At 32.5% G+C, this 18,487-nt stretch overlaps 2 protein-coding genes across 3 annotated transcripts in view; both read right to left on the bottom strand.

The window, feature by feature from the left end:
• Nucleotides 1-12,291: 12,291 nt before the first annotated feature.
• LOC105151402 (uncharacterized) lies at nt 12,292-17,891 on the bottom strand. The gene is made up of 5 exons (XM_011065093.2): nt 16,237-17,891; nt 15,943-16,101; nt 15,653-15,766; nt 15,143-15,247; nt 12,292-14,025 (listed from the first exon to the last, which is right to left on the bottom strand). The coding sequence occupies exons 1-5, from the start codon at nt 16,312-16,314 to the stop codon at nt 12,475-12,477; spliced, it is 2,007 nt and encodes a 668-aa protein (XP_011063395.2). The 5' UTR covers nt 16,315-17,891; the 3' UTR covers nt 12,292-12,474.
• A 134-nt stretch (nt 17,892-18,025) lies between these two features.
• LOC105149025 (sex-regulated protein janus-A) overlaps nt 18,026-18,487 on the bottom strand; it is a 77,551-nt gene continuing 77,089 nt past the window's right edge. For both annotated transcript variants that reach the window (XM_011061163.2, XM_011061170.2), the window contains exon 4: nt 18,026-18,371. In XM_011061163.2, coding sequence (XP_011059465.1) covers nt 18,279-18,371 — 93 coding nt within the window. In that variant the 3' untranslated portion in view covers nt 18,026-18,278. The remainder of the gene's footprint in view (nt 18,372-18,487) is intronic.

The following is an 18,487-nucleotide window of genomic DNA, read 5'->3' as shown; positions in this document are numbered from 1 at the left end:
GGGTGATAGCAAAAAATAAAATCTAAAGTTTATAAATAAAATTTAAATTAAATTAATATAAACAAAAATGTATAAAGATACTATAAAATTCGATTATATCATCGAAATAGATCCGTTATAATATATTAACCTCATATTTCTAAAAAATATATATACAATATGTATAACTATTCTGCAAGTCTGATATTTATTTATCAAGAAGAAAAAATTATTAATATTTATTAAGAAGAAAAAATATTTTTATAATATGTTCTATTTCGATTAGCTGTATTAATTTCAATGTAAAAATTAGAGCAAACATTGCGGAAGGAAAATGATCTTCTGTTCATTCATTAATATTTGCTATTATTATCTACACACTAAATATTATTTCTTTCACGTATACGACTGACGAATAATAAGTCGTTGCAATACGAAACTTATAAAACTTTTTATATTTTACCTCCGCTAGTGTCCCCAGAATAAATTTCGAATGGACCACCGTGTAACGCATAGTGAGACTATTGCTCCTTTTTTTAATACCACGTCAGCCATTTATGGCCCGGCGTGCCACTTGACAGGACGCACGGCGTCACGGGGTAATCAAAGTGCCATTATCCATGGGAAATTGTAACTCCCCAATCTCTCTTACCCTGCCTCGAGGAGGGGCGGATATGTATATTCGTGCAGACTACCGCTCTCGATATATCTCCTCTCTCCATCCCTCTCATTCGACGTCTCGCGCTGCTCCATGGCAAAGGGTGATTTAGGGTGGTCATTATGTAAACCTCCTCACCTCCGTGCGCCTACCGTGTTACACGAGTTACGACAGAGGGGTCGACGAGTGGTACGTTGTCAGAGTGGAGTCAACCACTGAAAAATGGCCGCCACTTGTCACGGAGAATTCGACGCTTTATAATAGCCTCCCCCCCCTCCCATGTGGAGATGAACAATTCTTCAAAAGTCCAAGAAGAATCACTGCAGCTACAGTCTTCATATTGACACATTTTACAAATCTATATATAATTAATTACAAATTAATCCAAAGAATTGCACGATTAATAATTACTTAGCGAAAGTAACTTGAATTTCCATTGACAGAAACTTGAATTCTTGAAAGTTAATATCGTAAATTTAGCTGTTTCTCGCTTCTCCTCGATTGGTTTCGCGGCTCCGCCACGCCGATGGGGTAGGAGAAGATTAGGTGGGCTCAGGGGTTAGTACGATGAGCACGAATCCCAGCCCATGCATACCAATCGAGTGACATCCTAACAACGGTTAACCGCAACCAGTCGACCCGCTGCTAATCAAGAAATCACAGCGCGAGATAACCCCCACCGGAGGGGTTCCGAGCGAGTCCGCCGGGTCGGACTGGTGTCATAACGTGTATCCGCCATCTCCGATCTTTTCACACATCACCCGTTTTGCCGAACGACATGAACTTTGCTATTAGGAGTGTACAATGTTCTAATAAATATAATAAATCAACTGAAACTGGAAAAAACGGAGCTGGAATTAAGGAATTCGCGAGAATCGAATTGATACTCATTGGTATGTAAGTACCCGATTGTTTCGGTTCTACGCGTATTTTATATGTATAATAAAATAATATCCACGATATTCTGCAGAAAATAGTACATTTTTTAGTACATGATTCAGAGTACATACAATAGTAATTATAGTATTGAGAGTAGCTGATGTACAGGATATTTTATTACGTTATTATTACAAACTACGAAGTTAGTCTATATTATCATTAAAATAACGATTCTATTATTATTTAAATTAAAACTATCTCAAATTTTAGAAATATTGTTAGAACACACATAAATCAATTAATGAATCAATTAATAATTTACCAGATTTATCGCCTATATTTTAAAAGTTAAATAATTTAAAGATTACCTAATAAAAAAATAATATGATATATGTGAAAAAAAATCATACTTTTCCTTCCATGTTTAGTCTTGTTTTTGACGCTATTGAACACACACGCGCGTTTACACATGGGATCGCTGGGAACCACCGTGAGGGCGACGTTACAGTAATTACGGGGTTAAATATCAAGGGGTTAATAGCGAACCAATGAAGCGGTGAGTACGATCGATGCGTTATACGATCTAATGCACGTGTTACTGGAAGTTTAAATGTCATCGATAATCCCGAAAGACAGATGAGTTCGAGAAAGAAATATCACATTATCGTTGGTTCTTTTCTATTCCTGTTAATTTGTCCTAAAATATATTATTCTTAAAAATGTTTACGAATGTACTGCTCTTTAAAAATGTTATTAACATTTTAATGCGAGAACATATATAAAAATTTAGTAAACTTATAATTTAGTTGTAATTGTAATTAATTTAATTATAATTTTAACAAAATTTTAACATATAATTTTACAAAATTGAGTAAACAAAATTAATAGTATTAGATAATCAAGCAGTTAATATTAAATACAATTTTTAATAATATTATAACAAAAATTGATCTATAAATCGTTACTATTATTTGAAATACGTGAAATATTTATGTGTTACAATAATAAGATATTATTGCAATACGTGTAGTTGTTTTATTATCAATGACGTCGTCTATTGTTGCTGCAACTATACTCGGACGGTCCTTTGCGGTAACCTCTTGCCTTTACTCTGAGTCGAGAGTATAATGCGAATTGAGTCCTTAAAATTTTCTTCGCGAACGCACCCTTTCTTCGTTTCGAGCACGTAACAAAGTCTCCGAAAGCTCAGTCCCACGAATTGCATGAAATCGACACTCTAGCTACGTTTTGAGAGTATTAAACTCTCTAGTTCCCATTTCTAGAGAAGTACGCTTTAGAATCTGTTCATCTACAGTACAAAACTAAAACCTTCCTTAAACGTAATCAAAATATGAAATAATAATAAGAATATTAAATATACAATAAAAAAAATAGTATACAAAAAAATATATAATACAATAAAAATGGTACAATAAAAATGATGATGTAAATAATTATATCCATAATGTTAAAAAAGTATTAAAGGTAAAATAGTAAAATGTTCCCTTGATTTCAACGCGAGATTACGTTTCTCTGTCACAGTCGTAAATCTGCGAAGTCGTAGAGAAGATATTGCATAAAGCTAGCAAAGCTTCGAACAAACAAGTTAGCCGATTCGACTACAGGACCACGGGAAACAAATAAGAAACAAACGAACGAGATTGTCGAGAGGTACAGGAAAGGAGGACGTTTGCCCGCGCTTACCTCCTCTTTTAAGGTTCTTGCAACGTCCCGGAAGTACGAAATCTAATTTAACCTTCGGTCCGATAGCGTGGCTCCCTGTTCGCTTGAAATTCCCTCCCGTGGATCCTCTCGTGCAAATCGGACCGAAAGAACTTTGACAACTTGTATAACTCGAATTTTCAGTGTCATTTGGGACACAGGCTTGAGTGGCCGAAATCGTTATGAAACGTGCGAAGATCAATTTTAATATTTTTAAATTTGAGATACTTAAATAAAATAGTAATAAAATAAATAAATGTATAGTTAATGTGGAAAAATATTTATATAATTTAAAAGAAAATTCTTTGATAACATTCTTATAAGATATTTTTCATATTAAAATTAAGAGACATAAAAGTCAATTTAAAAAGCTCACACATACACACACACACACACACAAAGAATGCAAATTAATTTTAAAATACCAGAGTTAAGTGTGTGTATCATACCTTGCACTTTGCATAATAATTTTAATCAGTTTAATTTTAAAAGTTAACATCAATGGAACTTTATCGTGTTCTACATATTTTCGCGTAAAAATGCCTCATATCCTAACGATTGCAAAATCGAAGAAAAAAAGGAAAGGCGCCAGGCATACACCGACAAAAGTTTTCGCCACTCCGGATACGGGGAAGTTTCACCGTATTTGCGCATCCGGTATCATAAATCTTCGACTCTTCCCGCCTTCTGGCCAAGTCACCAAACCCTTCGTCCATCCGAGGAATAAATTTACAAGAAAACTGCTACATTTTTTTCAATTTGGCTTTTCTTTCCCATTTCATTCGTTTTCTATAAAAAAAATTCTTTAAAATGATTTCTTAAAAATGATTTCTAATTTAATGTAAGTAAATTACAAGAAAAATACGTATTATTAATAAATCATAAGAAATGAAAATTAATCGTAATAGTGAAATAGATTAAATTTTTTATTGAAAAATTCTAAAATTCTAAAATGTTATTTATTCCTTTTAAGATCGTTTTTGCTAAAAATTTCTTCTCATTTAAAAGTAATCACAGGTTAGCTTAATGGTCGACTTTTACAAATATTTTTGTATCTCAAAATATGAAAAATATAACTTATGCTATTCCATCCAACAACTCAATTATCTCTGCGAAAAAACTCGCTTCTATTCATTAATCTAAGCTATATCAGGAAATCATAATCCTCTCATAATCTCTCTCTCCGTGAATCCTCTCGCTCAACAATTCATCGCTATCAACGCCAAGTTTTTATAGATTATTGATGATCGAGGCGTTTCGGCGCACAAAAGAGTGGCATAATAACGCAATTAGCGGCGCGTTGACAAATTGAATCGATCCGAAATGTATTCTTTTCATCGTGCCCCGATATCTCGTTTCTCCCTTTTCCTCTTCCTATAAATATTTCATGCCGTGCGTTGTCCCCACATCCGTGGAAAATCGTCGAACGTTGGACGATCCTTCTTTATACGGCCTTTTCGACTGCCACCCTCGAAAATTCTTGTGGCGAAAACCATGGAAAACCGATAATCTTCCATCAATCAGTATCAGAATCGCACCGTCGCCGTTTTGAAGAAAAAAAGAATACACGACATTCTATAAGCCTTTGAATTTAAAAAAAGAAATCGTATGATCGAGCCTGATATATTGGAATATTTTACGATAAACATCGATTTACTTAAAATCCAGCGTAACGTTTACTGTTCTTCATAAAAGGATATATTATAACGAATAGTGATTTTTTTATATCGAGACAATCGATTTTGTATAATACTCCAAAAAATATACATAAAAAATACATTAAGATAATTGTCAAAAAACTTAAATGCTAATGTTTTAAATTATACAAAAAGATTTCCTACACAGGAAGAACAATTTTGTTAGACCAGAATATTCATTACAGGACGATTAAGTTAGAATCTCAAAACTTTTTGTAGCATTATGCTTGAGCGCTCTATATAGTTATTTTGATAGTCTAACGAAATATTTTTAAATCTGTATCTCTTTAAATTTTATCAATGAATTTTTAGAATTATACTTTAGTAAAATCATTCTTTCCATGTACATATAATTGCTTGATAATTTCAGAAGTTTTACATCAAATTGGTTGTAACAAAATTCCTGTGCTTAGTAGAGTTTCGTTTCTGTATCACATCTCAATACGTTTCACCATTCATTACGGCCGCTACGCAAACGATGCCGCGCGACGCCGCGCGACGCCGCGCGACGCCGCGCGACGATAAAGCGCCGCACGAAGCTATTGGCTACCGTAATTTGTCCGGCGATGTCACAGAACTCTTAACTCCCCGTCCATATCGGAAACGGCGTGAAAACGGCGAACGCTATTAGAGAGGCGATCGTGTGTACACCAGTCCGCGGATTGGTTGCGATGCAATTACGTACGGCAGGGTGGGCGGTCGGTCGGTCGGGCGAAGGTGTTAAATTCACTGGATGTGTATCCTGGCGAGCGAGCTCCATTCTGGGCGGTAGCCGACACAAATCCGATCGTATTTTCATCGACGCCAAATTGGCAATATCCTCGCCGGTGACGATTCCTGAATTATGCATCAGCCTCGGGGACAGTCGCTCCGAAGTTTATCCATCCCGCTTGTTTCCACCGAGAAGCCCGACCCGCTCGGCTCTCTTCCACGCAGAGAGTTTTCTCCCCTTCCCGTCTCCTCATCCTCCTCCTCCTCCTCTTCCTCTATCGCTTCACTTCCTCCTCGTCTCCCTCCTTCGCAACCCCCTCGGAACATCGCACGTCTCGTCTCTCTCGCCGAATTGCCACCCCCTTTCGAGCTCCCTACCCTCCGCGCACCCTTTCTCGGTTGGAAACGTCACTTATTGGTCGAGCGAGAGGGTGGAAAAAGAGACGATACCCTCGAATCCGACCAATCACGGTGAACGCCCGTGATAATGCTCGCGATATCTTGCACCGGTGAAACCTGGCGCGAGGAGAACGCCGTAGGAGAAGTTTCCGCGAGCACGAGATAACTCTCTCATCGAAAGCGATTTCGGCCGAGACCGCTCTCTTGGATTTCCCGGCAATTGATATAATACTATACTGAAATATATATACCGAATGCATTTTTATATTGAAATCTATATTATTTTTAATAAAAATTATAATTTTTCTTATCAAACGATATGGTACTAAAATATTTTTTTCGATCTGAAGTCTATTAATTTAACAAATCATACAAGGAGAATAGGAAATGCTATTTGCATAATTATAAACGTATAATTATACATCAATTTATATATATATATATAATATTTATATAATTATTATTAAATATATATATATATATATATATTTATTTATATATTATTATTAAATATATAAATATATATATAATTATTATTAAATATATATACATTTTTATATATATTATATTTATATAATTATAATTAAAATTTATATTTGTATTAGAGAGTTTTTTTAAAATGACAAAATTAAACGTACGTGGTTCTGCAATAGTGTGAACGTCAAACGACTGAGTCGCTTCCATTTTAATAAACAGGAAGCGAAGTGGAAAGGCTAGATTATCCTATTGGGCGCTTGGAAACGGCGCTTAAGCCTTTAAGAGAGCGTCGAGGTCCAACTCGAAGGACAGACAATGGGAGGTAAAAGTAAAGCATCGTTCGGAGAAGGGCGAGGGTTGCCTGCCTACCCACCCCAATAATAAAATGATAAGGACCTTCGTCTTTCCGCCGCCCAAACTTCCTCTCAGTTGAAACCCTGTCGTATATAAATGTCGATATTATTGTAACGAGACGCTTTTGATGCCGATTTCGTATCGTGTGCTTGCCGGTACGCACACATTCGCATGATATACGTCGAAATACGGCAGAAATGGCGTCCGCACGTACAGCGATTATTATCGCGTACACAACAGGATCGAATCAAACGTTGGAACCGATCACCAACAGTAGAAATCGATTTTCTCTATTCACAGCAATCCGCTGTTCGTCCTCCCTTTCATCCCGCATATCGTTCTCGTTAAAACGCATCGTAGCAATGGATATGACCTATCGTTGAGCAGAGATGGTTGTAAAACTCGCAAAATGTGAGGCTTTCATTGAAACCTATAACTGTCTCTTCCATATCGAGTTGCCGGGAAAATATAAATATCACATTTTTGTATTCAAAAATACTCAATGTTAAATAATATTAATAGACAAGACTTTATTTACAAAATGTATGATATACATAATCGATCGATAAACGTGTAGTCAAAGTTTCTGTAGTCGATACATAATATATAAACTAAAAGCCTTTCTTTATATCACAAAAATTTGTTTTAATAATTGACAAATATTTTGTTTAGCTCCTCACAAGTATTTAGCATTTTGTATTTCTATGTTTTGTATTAGACAAAACAGAGAAAAATAGAAATATATAAATCTAATTCCCGAGCTTGCGTTCCATAAATTTAATATGAATTCATTTATATCGACTAGTCGACTGTATTCATCGCTTTTCTGTGAAATCATTAAGGTATTAATTTGTGGAATACGCGCAAAACGAAAATAATACATTTTGTACAATTAGCTGCGAGATCTATTCGAATTTAGACTTGAATTTTTTCTTTTAAAAAATTAGTAAGATGCACATCGAATGCCGTATGACCAACAAAATCTATTCAAAATAACGAAAACAATTTGTTTTTAAACTCTTTTAGCTAAATCAAACAAATTAATCATTTCTTGTGTTGATATAATGCATAAAAAATATGATACAAATTAAATTTTTATACATAATAATATCGGAAATCATCCACAACAAATTTATTTTATAACGTATGATTTTGATATGCATGGTGTGTTTATATTTTTAAGTTGATACATTTCGATAAACATTACACACATTTATCGAATTGTAACTAATATTTATAGGAATTCTTCTATGTTAGGCTGAACACGCACACGCATTAGTATATATTATCAGCATATAATTTTAGAATAGATAATCCGTTAGTCACGCGACAAGCAACATGCATCGGTAGCTGGTTTGTTCACCTTGCACTAAACTCTCGCGATCAGTGGTGCTTTCTTGAAAAAAAAATTACAGATAGATAAAATGAAATCATTAGACGGAGAATACACTATCAATCGCAGATCTGACAGAAGATGAACAAGTCGGCCTTAAATTGTTGACAATTATCGATCCAGGAGACCGAATTTCTAATTTCATAGATCTCGCAGAAATCACTGCTGTGCGCATTCTTGTTTTCTCATATCTTAAGATATTTTTCTGTAAAACTTATTCCTTACTATCATCCTGTGTATATTTTTGAACAATAATCAGTCATTATTTTATCAAAATTTTTGATAAAACAATTTACGTATATGAGTCAATGTTTTGTACATAAAATAATTATTCTCAATGCAAATGAATGTTCAATTTTTTGAAAAAATTATTTGATATTTGAAACTTGTTTAATGTAAATCCTCTTTTTTGTTAAAATTTTTTCAACTTTCTGGTTATGTATTTAAAAAATAATGACCAATATATTATGCTACATTCGTTTCTCATACGATGCTTCAAGATGCCGACGTATTCTTTTTCTTCCTATGTTCGCATTTTTCAGATTCAAGTTTTATTTGATTGCATGGCTTCTTTTGCGGAGGACAATAGTATACGTCAGTGGGACAGGGATATTTCTTCTTCAACAGACATGGTTGTGTCGGGGGTCGCTCTTTTAACGCTTTTATCTCATAGCATGGACACGAGCCAGGATGTAGTTTGGGTGGTGGTGGACAGGGACAAAGTATAATAGGTGCATTCGGTGGCTTCGGCAATGGAAGTGGAGCACAAATTTTCTTCTTTTTGGGATTAGTCAGTTTAATTTTTTTATCAAATTCATCATCTTTCTGAATGTGTTCCAGATGTGGACACGATTTAAGCTTCGCAAACTTCGGCGGGGCGCACGTTACCTTTGCGTACTCCATCTTCGGTGGTGGAAGAGTTCGAGGCAGTTCGCACTTACCTATTGGCAGACAAGTCTTCTTACACTCGGATTCCATGATCTTTTTCTCTATCTTTGTTTCGTGTTTTTGTTTCGTCTTCTTGTTTCGCTGTGATTTATCACACTTGACCTTTTCTTGGTAACAAACGTCGCTCTTTTCCTTGCAAGGTTTGCTACAGTCTTCCTTTATCTCGATCGGTTTGCAGAGTTCATCCATTTCCTTGCAAGCGGAAGGCTTATTAGAATCTGATTTAGCAAGAAACAAAGAACTGTGAAATCCTCGCCTGTGCAGGAAAATCGGATAACAGAGATTACGATGAGAGGATGTCTTATACGTTTTATTTCTTTGTAATTTTGGCAGCTTCTTGGATATTTCCTGAATGTTTTTGGAAACATTTTGTGAGCACTGTGAAAGTGAGCACATTAAAGGAGACATAGAACATGATAAAAAATATTGTTTGCAAAGTTCTGGAGATAGGAGTTTCCATTTTAACAGATATTCGAGGCACGTTAAATATTTAGAAGATGGTGCTAATGACTTCGAGTATTCCAGATATTCCAGAAATTGTGAATCCTTCTCACGACAAATCTTTAAGAATGGCGACTTCTTTATGAATTTCGAATATAAAGCGAAAGAATGTAGCAAACTGACTGATTGATGACAAGGTAGCGACAAAGTATTATGATAAAGCAGAAAATATTTCTCAATGAATTTTAAAAGTGGTAGACAAGAAGATGGAACTGTTGAATAGCAGACTGACATTGCCGATATTGATTCATTCAAAGCCGGCAGTTTACATTTCGTCATAAATGAATGTTTCAATAAATGTTTTCTTGGTTGTTCGTGAATCCGATCAAATGATTTATGCCTTAAAAAGATGTTTCTAGACTTGAAGGAACTAAAATCTCTTGTGCAAATCAATCCTGAGTTGAACATATTCATCGAACAGATTTTATAGTTCCATCGATTAAATCCTAATTCTCCTATTTCAAAGATAGACCTTGGTAGACTTCTTAGGAAAGTTTCTGTTTGTACGAACTTTAACTTCTGGATAGCCTGCGGGATTCAGAAAAAGAGATGAAGATAAAGAAATATATATTTATATTTTTAGAAATAACAACAGCTCTTCGTTTTCATCAACAATATTTATGATAGCCGCTGATGCCTCCACGTACCTTCTGTCTCTTACTGACGCGATTCAGCATTTCTCTTTCTTGCACGGTTTCTTAGGTGGGCATTGAACGCTGAATGGCTTTTTTTTGGGTTTTGGCTTGGAGGGATAACCCGGTGGTTCGACGGGCTGACAGGGGCCTTTGGGTGGACCGCATGGACTCTTTTTTGGTTCATCAGGCGAATCTTCGCCACAGTCTGGCTCACCTAGCCGCAGTACTCTGCCACTAACTGCCTGCTGGTTTTTACGTATTAATTCGTGAAGGATTTTGCTGCACTTCCTCAATAATCTCGCGGTAATCCCGACCAGCGCTCTTGGCCCACCTCCCTCCTTTAGAGTGTTTAACAAGACAAAAGCAAAGCGCTTGTATTCTTTTATGGGTAAAGAATGAAAATAATAATTTAATGCGAATATAGTTCATGAATATAATAGAGAAGCTATAATCTAGCTTAATGCTTACATGCTTACACAGAGTGATCCTTTGATTCATACAAAAAATAGGATCAATTCATTGATTTGTTGTTTCTATTTTCATTGATTCATTGTCCTTGTTTTCATTGACGATTTTTTTTTCTTTTCTTTCGTCTGTCGTAGTCTCGATTTTCAGTGCTTCATGTTTGGATCGGAAAACTCGACGCTTGAACTCTGCTACTTTCTCGATCAGAGTTTCCAATTTTTCGATAGCGTCCTTGTTGGAAACTTTTTCTGACATCAGCGTTATTCGATCAGGTTCTGTTAATTCTTCAATACTTGAAAAATGTACGCGTGTGATAAACCTCGTTAATGGACCTCCATTGACATATTTATTATTTTCAAACAATAGCATCGGCTCAAAATTGTCGTACTCATCATCGACAATCGGCGGTTCTTTACTAGGTTTTTTTATTTTTTTATCTAGTTGTTGCTCATCTATACCAATCTCGTCTTCGTATTCTTCACCTTGAGGGAAATAATCATCGTACGATAACTTCGATTCCTCAAATTCATCAGATTGATTGCTACAATAGCAAGGATGAGCGACAAAATGTTTATGTAGAAAAGAAAAATCGGAGCAATCCTTGTGATTGACTGTTGAATTGAAATCTTGCTGAAAATCTTTGACAAAATTGATTCCTGTAAACTGTTGACATGAATTGATGATCGATAGAAAATCTCTGTTGGTTTGGATCCGATTGGACTCGATCGGTTTTCCACTTCCCGTTATTTTTACCGCAGATGTCATCGATGAACTCTCTCTTCTCTGCAGAGAGATGACGACCAAAGCAATCAGAAATAAAATTTATAATAGTTCATTATGTGAATAAGGTATCCTTTTTCACGTATTGTAAGATTTTGAATAGTTTAAAGTAGACAATTCAACGAGAAAAGAGGCAGAAGGGAGGTGGAGCCACAGCGATCATAAAACATTCTTGCGAGTTTTTCAACGTATATTTGGATAATTTTTTTTAATTTAATCGCGTATAATTTTATTTAAAAAATATGCAAATAAAATATTCTCAAATACGAAAGATATCCTTATAGTTTCATAATTTATTTATCAAATAAAAAAATAATTAAATTCCCCTTTATAATAATAAAATATAATAATAAATATTCCAAAAACTTACTTCTGCTATTATTTCGGATTTTGAAATCTTCACAGTTAAATTTTCTGGTTGTGGCTGAAATAAAAAAATATGTTATCATATAGTTATTTAGTTAGAGGTTTGTTTTTTGTGACTTCTATATTTAAAAGAATATAACTAAAAAAATTTACAATACTGTATTAAAAAAAATAATATTTATTATTACTTACAGATTTATATGTAACAGAACATATTATATACTTATATAAGTACTTTACAGATATGAGATATTATAAAAATAATAGTTTTTTTTTCTTTAAAATAATAGTAATTTACATTAATATAAACTAGATTTTGTTCCGAAATAATTCATTTTAAAGTTAACATAGATTTTGTAATTAATACTTATATGTGTGTGTGTGGGGGGGGAGGGGGGGGCGAAAATATTTTTTAACTCTATTGTGATTTTTATATATAAAAAGAGAGACATTGAAAGTTTTTTTTTCAGAAAATATTTTATACATAAACAATGCATAAATGAGATATTTTCAAGAGCTTTTTCCTTTTGAACCAGAACATTCTGGAACCTTTTTAACAGGCGGACACGTTTTCTTCTCACATGGATCAACATATTTAATCTGTGAACAATCAGGTTTTTTTATTTCTTCTTTCTTCTTACATGGATCAACATATTTAATCTGTGAACAATCAGGTTTTTTTATTTCTTCTTTCTTCTTGATATCTTTTTTCTTATCTAACCTACATGGACTTGCGTCATGCAGTTCATAACAAGTTTGTTCTTGCTTTGTGGAATGTGGTCCAGCGCAAGGATCTTCTTTTATTTTAGGAACATCTAACCTACATGGACTTGCGTCATGCAGTTTATAAGGAGTTTGTTCTTGCTTAAAGGAATGTGGTCCAGCGCAAGGATCTTCTTCTGTTTTACAAATATCCTTTTTCGGTTTACATGGATCTTCTCGGATCTCCACCTTTCGTTCGCAAGGATCTTCTTTTGTTCTACAAGTATCCTTTTTCGGTTTACACGGATCTTCTTGGATCTCCGCCTCGCAAGGTATATGGCAATCGCGGGGATATTTTTCATTACAAGAACTCTTTTTCTTATTGCAGGAAACTGCATTTTGTTTCTTGCCTGCCCATTTTATTTTCCCGGTGCAAGCAGTCTTCTTTTCTTTCTTTTGACATTCCCTATCCCTTTTTTCATACAACTTCTCTCTTTTCTTACACATATCATTCTCTTTATTTTTCTTAAGAGTTTTTTTCCGCTGCATACAAAATTCCTCTATCTTCCTCCGAATGCCAGCCCTCGATTTATCAGCTTCATCATCCCTTGATGTAAAAAGAATCGCATTGGAAATTATGTCGGAAAACGAAATCACTTGGTTCACCACAAAAATATTTTCCGAACAATACGAGTCCGATGCGGTTGTCGAATGAAATCGGATTTTGGCCTGCAGGTCTGGGAGTATGGATTTGATTTTAGAGCATGTTCGTCGAATCCAATTTTCTTGTTCAACGACATTTAACGTATCGTCCGTTGTTTCGCTGTCACGATTGAATGAACCTACTTCGCGATTATTTTCACGCTTGTAATTTATAAAATTTAATGAAGACAAAGGAAATATAATGCGACCGTAGATCTCATGTAATAACCTCAATTTATTATTCAATAGCACTGCTGATATCGACCAATCGGTCGATTTCTCTGTTCCTTTGCAACGTGCATCTCTATTTGGAAGTATACTATCATTTCTAAATTTCTTCATCAATCTTCTTGCTGGCTTTTCGCCATGATTCAACAAAAACGTCGGTAACAATTGATGATTATTTTCTTTCGCAACGAATGCACTATAGGATAAATGTTCGATTTTTCTCGTTTTCTTAATCGATCGATCTTTCTTTGCGATTTTCGCTTCTGGAATGAAGTTCAGATCGTACTCCTGAAACGATGGATACGTCAAGTCGAAGAACCACTTGCGAATCGGGACGGCGTAATCTCTTTGCCAGGTTTCCATGTTGCTGGAACTCGTCTCACCCAGGACTCTGGCATAAAGACACATCCTGCTGCATGCGTTACCCGCCTGAGGACAGACGGAGACACGATTTCAAGATCGGTTCTCTTGTAGACCTTTTCTTTGTTAAAGATTTACATGTGGCCGCTGGCTCTTCAGCATCGATTAACTTTATTCGTAGATTAGCTAACTTTATATCCCAGTTTATATCTCATTATTTTTTATAAAATCTGAGAGCGTCATTTTATATAATATATCTTCAGTGCATACGTCTTCAGGCTTCTATTATCAAATTTTTTGGAAACTTTACGATTATTTTAATATTTGCATTACGTATCACGGTTATTTATTTTATTTAAGCGATGATTTAAACAATTTTAAATGCTCAAGAAAATCTTGCTAAATAAAACGTCTCACAAAGATGACGTATATGTATGAAATTATAATTTCTTCAATAGTACACTATATCGTCCAAAAATAGCAAAAATTGATACTGACTGTACGACATACTTAAACGTGAATATGCAAATTTTGCAGTTTTTATTGTCCTTTGCCAGCAAAATGACAATACAGTTTATGTTAGGATAATTATTAAAATAGATGCATTCTTTAAAATTGAAATAATATCGAATACAAAAATCAATATCTCTGGTAACAGATAGACAGACAGATAGAAAGAAAGAGAGAGAGAGAGAGAGAGAGAGAGAGAGAGAGAGAGAGAGAGAGAGAATCAAGACATAACAAAAACTCTAAAAGTACGACAAATATGATTGTATTTCTTTTCTAATTTTATGAAATTTAATCTTTTTAATTTTAGGAAATTTATTTTCATTTTAATTTTTTACTTGTGCACAATAAAAAATACTTTTACTTTATGTAATAATATTCCATAAAATATTCCATGAAAAAAATTTTATAAATTTGTATAGAATATACAGCATATTGAGCATACATACGATTATGTATACAATATATTAAAAATTATTTTTATCTTTGCTTATCATAACTAGGATTAACTAATGTGTATATAAAGATAGCTCTTAAATATAGTTCTACATTAACTATATTCTACATTAACTATATTCTTTAAAGTGAATAATTCTATCAAGCAATTTTTTGTATATGTTGTAAATTTAAAATATAAATGTTATAGACTTTTTTTTTGTTATATTTATTTTTCTCTTACCTTTGGCATTAATTCCTCAATAGGTATCAATGGACCGTTAAATGCTGGAGCTTCTTCAGCTATTGGTAAATGGTAAAGAGCTTCCACAAGTTTCTCTGTCTGATTCTACATAAAAACCGACTTCTTTATCATACAATTTTTTTTATATTTAATGTACTATATTTAATCTTTCACATTTAAGTATACAACAGTTTTATTTTATTTAACTTCATTACTTATTTTAAATAAAAGGTAATATTAATTCTAAATAATAAAAATATTAACGATACTAAATAAAGATAATTTCTAAAATAGGGAGACAAATTCATTAGTTCTATATAAAAATTAGAAAAAATACTTCGGTAATTTTATAAAAATCTATTTTATTGCTTAATATTAGCAAAACAAAATGTTTACACATAATCAATGAAAAATATTAATATATTAAACATAATTAAAAGATTTGAATACACTCTAATAAATACAAATGGATATAAATGGATATAAATAATAAATAAGTTCATTCTTTACCCTTCCATTATTTCCTTGATTATTGTCTGTTTGTCTCGTGCTGTTAATTACTGCATTTGAATGATTGCCTTTCTCCAAATAGGATTTCTTCCTCATTGTTGGCATTTCTGATGGCTATTTAATTGATATTTATTTTTGTTTTACAGATATTTAAAATATTTTTCTTTAATAAAAATTGTTAATTATAATGATGTTAATTATAATTTGTTTAATTTACATATTAACCTTTTTTAATGAAATATGTAAAAATGAAATATGTTTAATAAAATATATAACAATGAATCGCTTACAATAGGTTTGGATGGCTGTTCATCATAGAAATTGTAAAAAGGCAAAGGCCTGTTGATAGCTGCCACATCGTATAACGCAAAAGCATTCAGTTTCACGTTATTTCTTAATAACTGAGATAGAGTTTGACTGATTTCTCTAGCGTCGCCAATTAGAGCAATCTAAATTAATATTTTTAATTACACCGACGTATTAATAAAAAGTATAAAGAAATAAACAATTTAATCTACGATAATGAAGCGAGTAGAAATGTATAAAATGAAAATCTCTCGCTGTCAAAACTTAATCGTAAATACCTTGAAATTCTTTTCACCAATATGAATTCGGCATGATCCAACGGATTTTACAACTGATTTTGCGGCTCGGGAAAACATGGTTAAGTATACTAAAATAACTTAAAAAATTTTTGACGACTTCATCAGACGCCCGACATATTCGAAATGATTGGGCAATAAGCACACGGCGTTTGTTACAAATAAACATCGATTCTTTCAATTTCAACTGTTCAAATATGTAAGGCAAAAATTAAAATATCATACGATTTTACATTCGACGCTTTATTATGCGAATATATTGTATATAAATAAATGTTATTAGAAAAGGCTTACGCTAAGTAAATTAATAAAGTAATATTTTAATCAAGATGTAAAAATTTTTCTTCTAGGATCAAAATTTTATCTCAAAAAATACTTTAAAATAAAATATTAATTTAAATACTTTAAAATACTTTTTATGAATATTACTTCAAATTAATTCACAACTAAATCTTTACTGTATCAATTTTTACTATAAAAATTAAAGCTGGCATTAGATGTAAATTTACATTTAACTGAATTTATATAAAATTGAATTATATAATTGAATTTTAAACATAATTCAAAGACAATTTCAATGTACACATTTTTGTACATAATATGTAATTAATATGAAGAGAGAGAGAGATAATTCAGCTTATTAGCCTATTTTAGGTACAAATACAGTGATTTTACATACATTCGCATTCGCGATCTTACAGATAGATAGCGTATTAATATTATTACATAAAAATGTACTTATGTAATATTTGAAATATTTTAAACGCATTCAAATTATTTGAGTAAGCAAAACGAGAAGGAGGAAAGGAAAATAGGTTGGAGCGAAAATAACTAAGGAAACAATTGCATGTAACCTCAAACACTAAAGTTTATACAACTAAAATATTATATATCTATCTTACATCTAATAAAAAATTCCGTAATTAACTCTAATTCAATATTTTTCATTTTCTTTAAAATTTCCCTAATATCGACAAAATATTTTTTAATTTTTATATTTAGCTTGCGGAATTTTTCTATCATAAGCTTTCTTTCCTTATTAAACTTAGGACATTCCCATAAAATATGGTTCGCATTTTCAATAAATCCGCAGAAGAACAGATCATTGTCAATAATCTTAAACCTGAATTAATATTTGATTATTATTATTTTTGAATTTATATTTTACACTGCTGTAGCCATCTAGTGTTGCAGCAAGAAAACAGAAACTCGATATAACTACTGACGATCATCTATATAAGAATGTTAAACATGGTCGTTCCTGTTACCGATTGCTATTCTTAGTCCGCTGAAATACCGACAATTACATAGGGTAATTCAGTCACTTACCTTTGAACGATATTGTAAAAAGATTGAGTTGTTTCATCTCTTTAATAACTACAGTCTAAAATGCAATTTACCATTTTACCATTCTCAGTTTTAGAAAATACGAAATTATTAAAAAATATTAAGACATTCTTTAAATATACATATATGTATATTCTTTCAAATTAATAAAGACAGCCATATATATTTTGATTTAAAACGGTGGAAGAGGAAATAGGGAGAGATATAGAAAATAAAATTATTTTAAATATATTAATTAAGTTATATTAATAAAAATTCCTATACATAAAGAAATTTCCAAGAGAGATGTAAATATAAAAACAAATAAATGAATAATTTCCTTTAATTTTAATTACTTAATTTATTGTATTTTTTTATACAATACATAAAAATATTCCATAAAACAGAAAGAAGAAATTTTAGAGAAAAATATAAATAAATAGCCTTGTTTAATTTTAAAATTATTTAATTTACTTACATTTTATGCGACATTCTATAAAACAGATAGACAGTTAGAATGTTTAACAATTAAAACATATCTAATTTCATTCCGATACACATACATATATTTTATTAGTAACTGTATTAGTAATTAAATAATGTATTAAATGTACAAAGCAATATTCAATCCTGTATCATATACTTGTTAAATTAAAAGGCGTGATAGTGTATCGCGTCATCATGTATTTATTTCTTAATTAGTAACCTTCGTCTGAGCAGGTGATATTGTAGTCAGGATATTTTTTCTTCAATAAATCAACCGACACTTGATGATCCGCTTTGCCAAAACCCTATTAAAAAAAAATAATAAAAAATGATTAACTGTCTATCACATCTTCTAAAAATAAATGTACAATAATATGGTGTCAGTCATGACCTTTACGTGACAAGGTCATTTTATCATGCT

Source organism: Acromyrmex echinatior, chromosome 3, assembly GCF_024713525.1.
Source record: "Acromyrmex echinatior isolate Ae372 chromosome 3, ASM2471352v2, whole genome shotgun sequence".
Lineage (NCBI taxonomy): Eukaryota > Metazoa > Arthropoda > Insecta > Hymenoptera > Formicidae > Acromyrmex > Acromyrmex echinatior.
Note: the sequence above shows the minus strand (reverse complement) of the source record. Positions and strands in the feature narration are given on the sequence as shown.

Bases quoted from the DNA above. Each gene is read 5' to 3' on its own strand.
- LOC105151402 (XM_011065093.2), bottom strand. From the start codon at position 16,314: ATGTTTTCCCGAGCCGCAAAATCAGTTGTAAAATCCGTTGGATCATGC. The intron at 16,102-16,236 runs GTATTTACGATT...ATATTAATTTAG, and splicing joins TTGGTGAAAAGAATTTCAAG to ATTGCTCTAATTGGCGACGC. The intron at 14,026-15,142 runs GTAAGAGAAAAA...GTCTGTCCTCAG, and splicing joins TTGAGGAATTAATGCCAAAG to GCGGGTAACGCATGCAGCAG.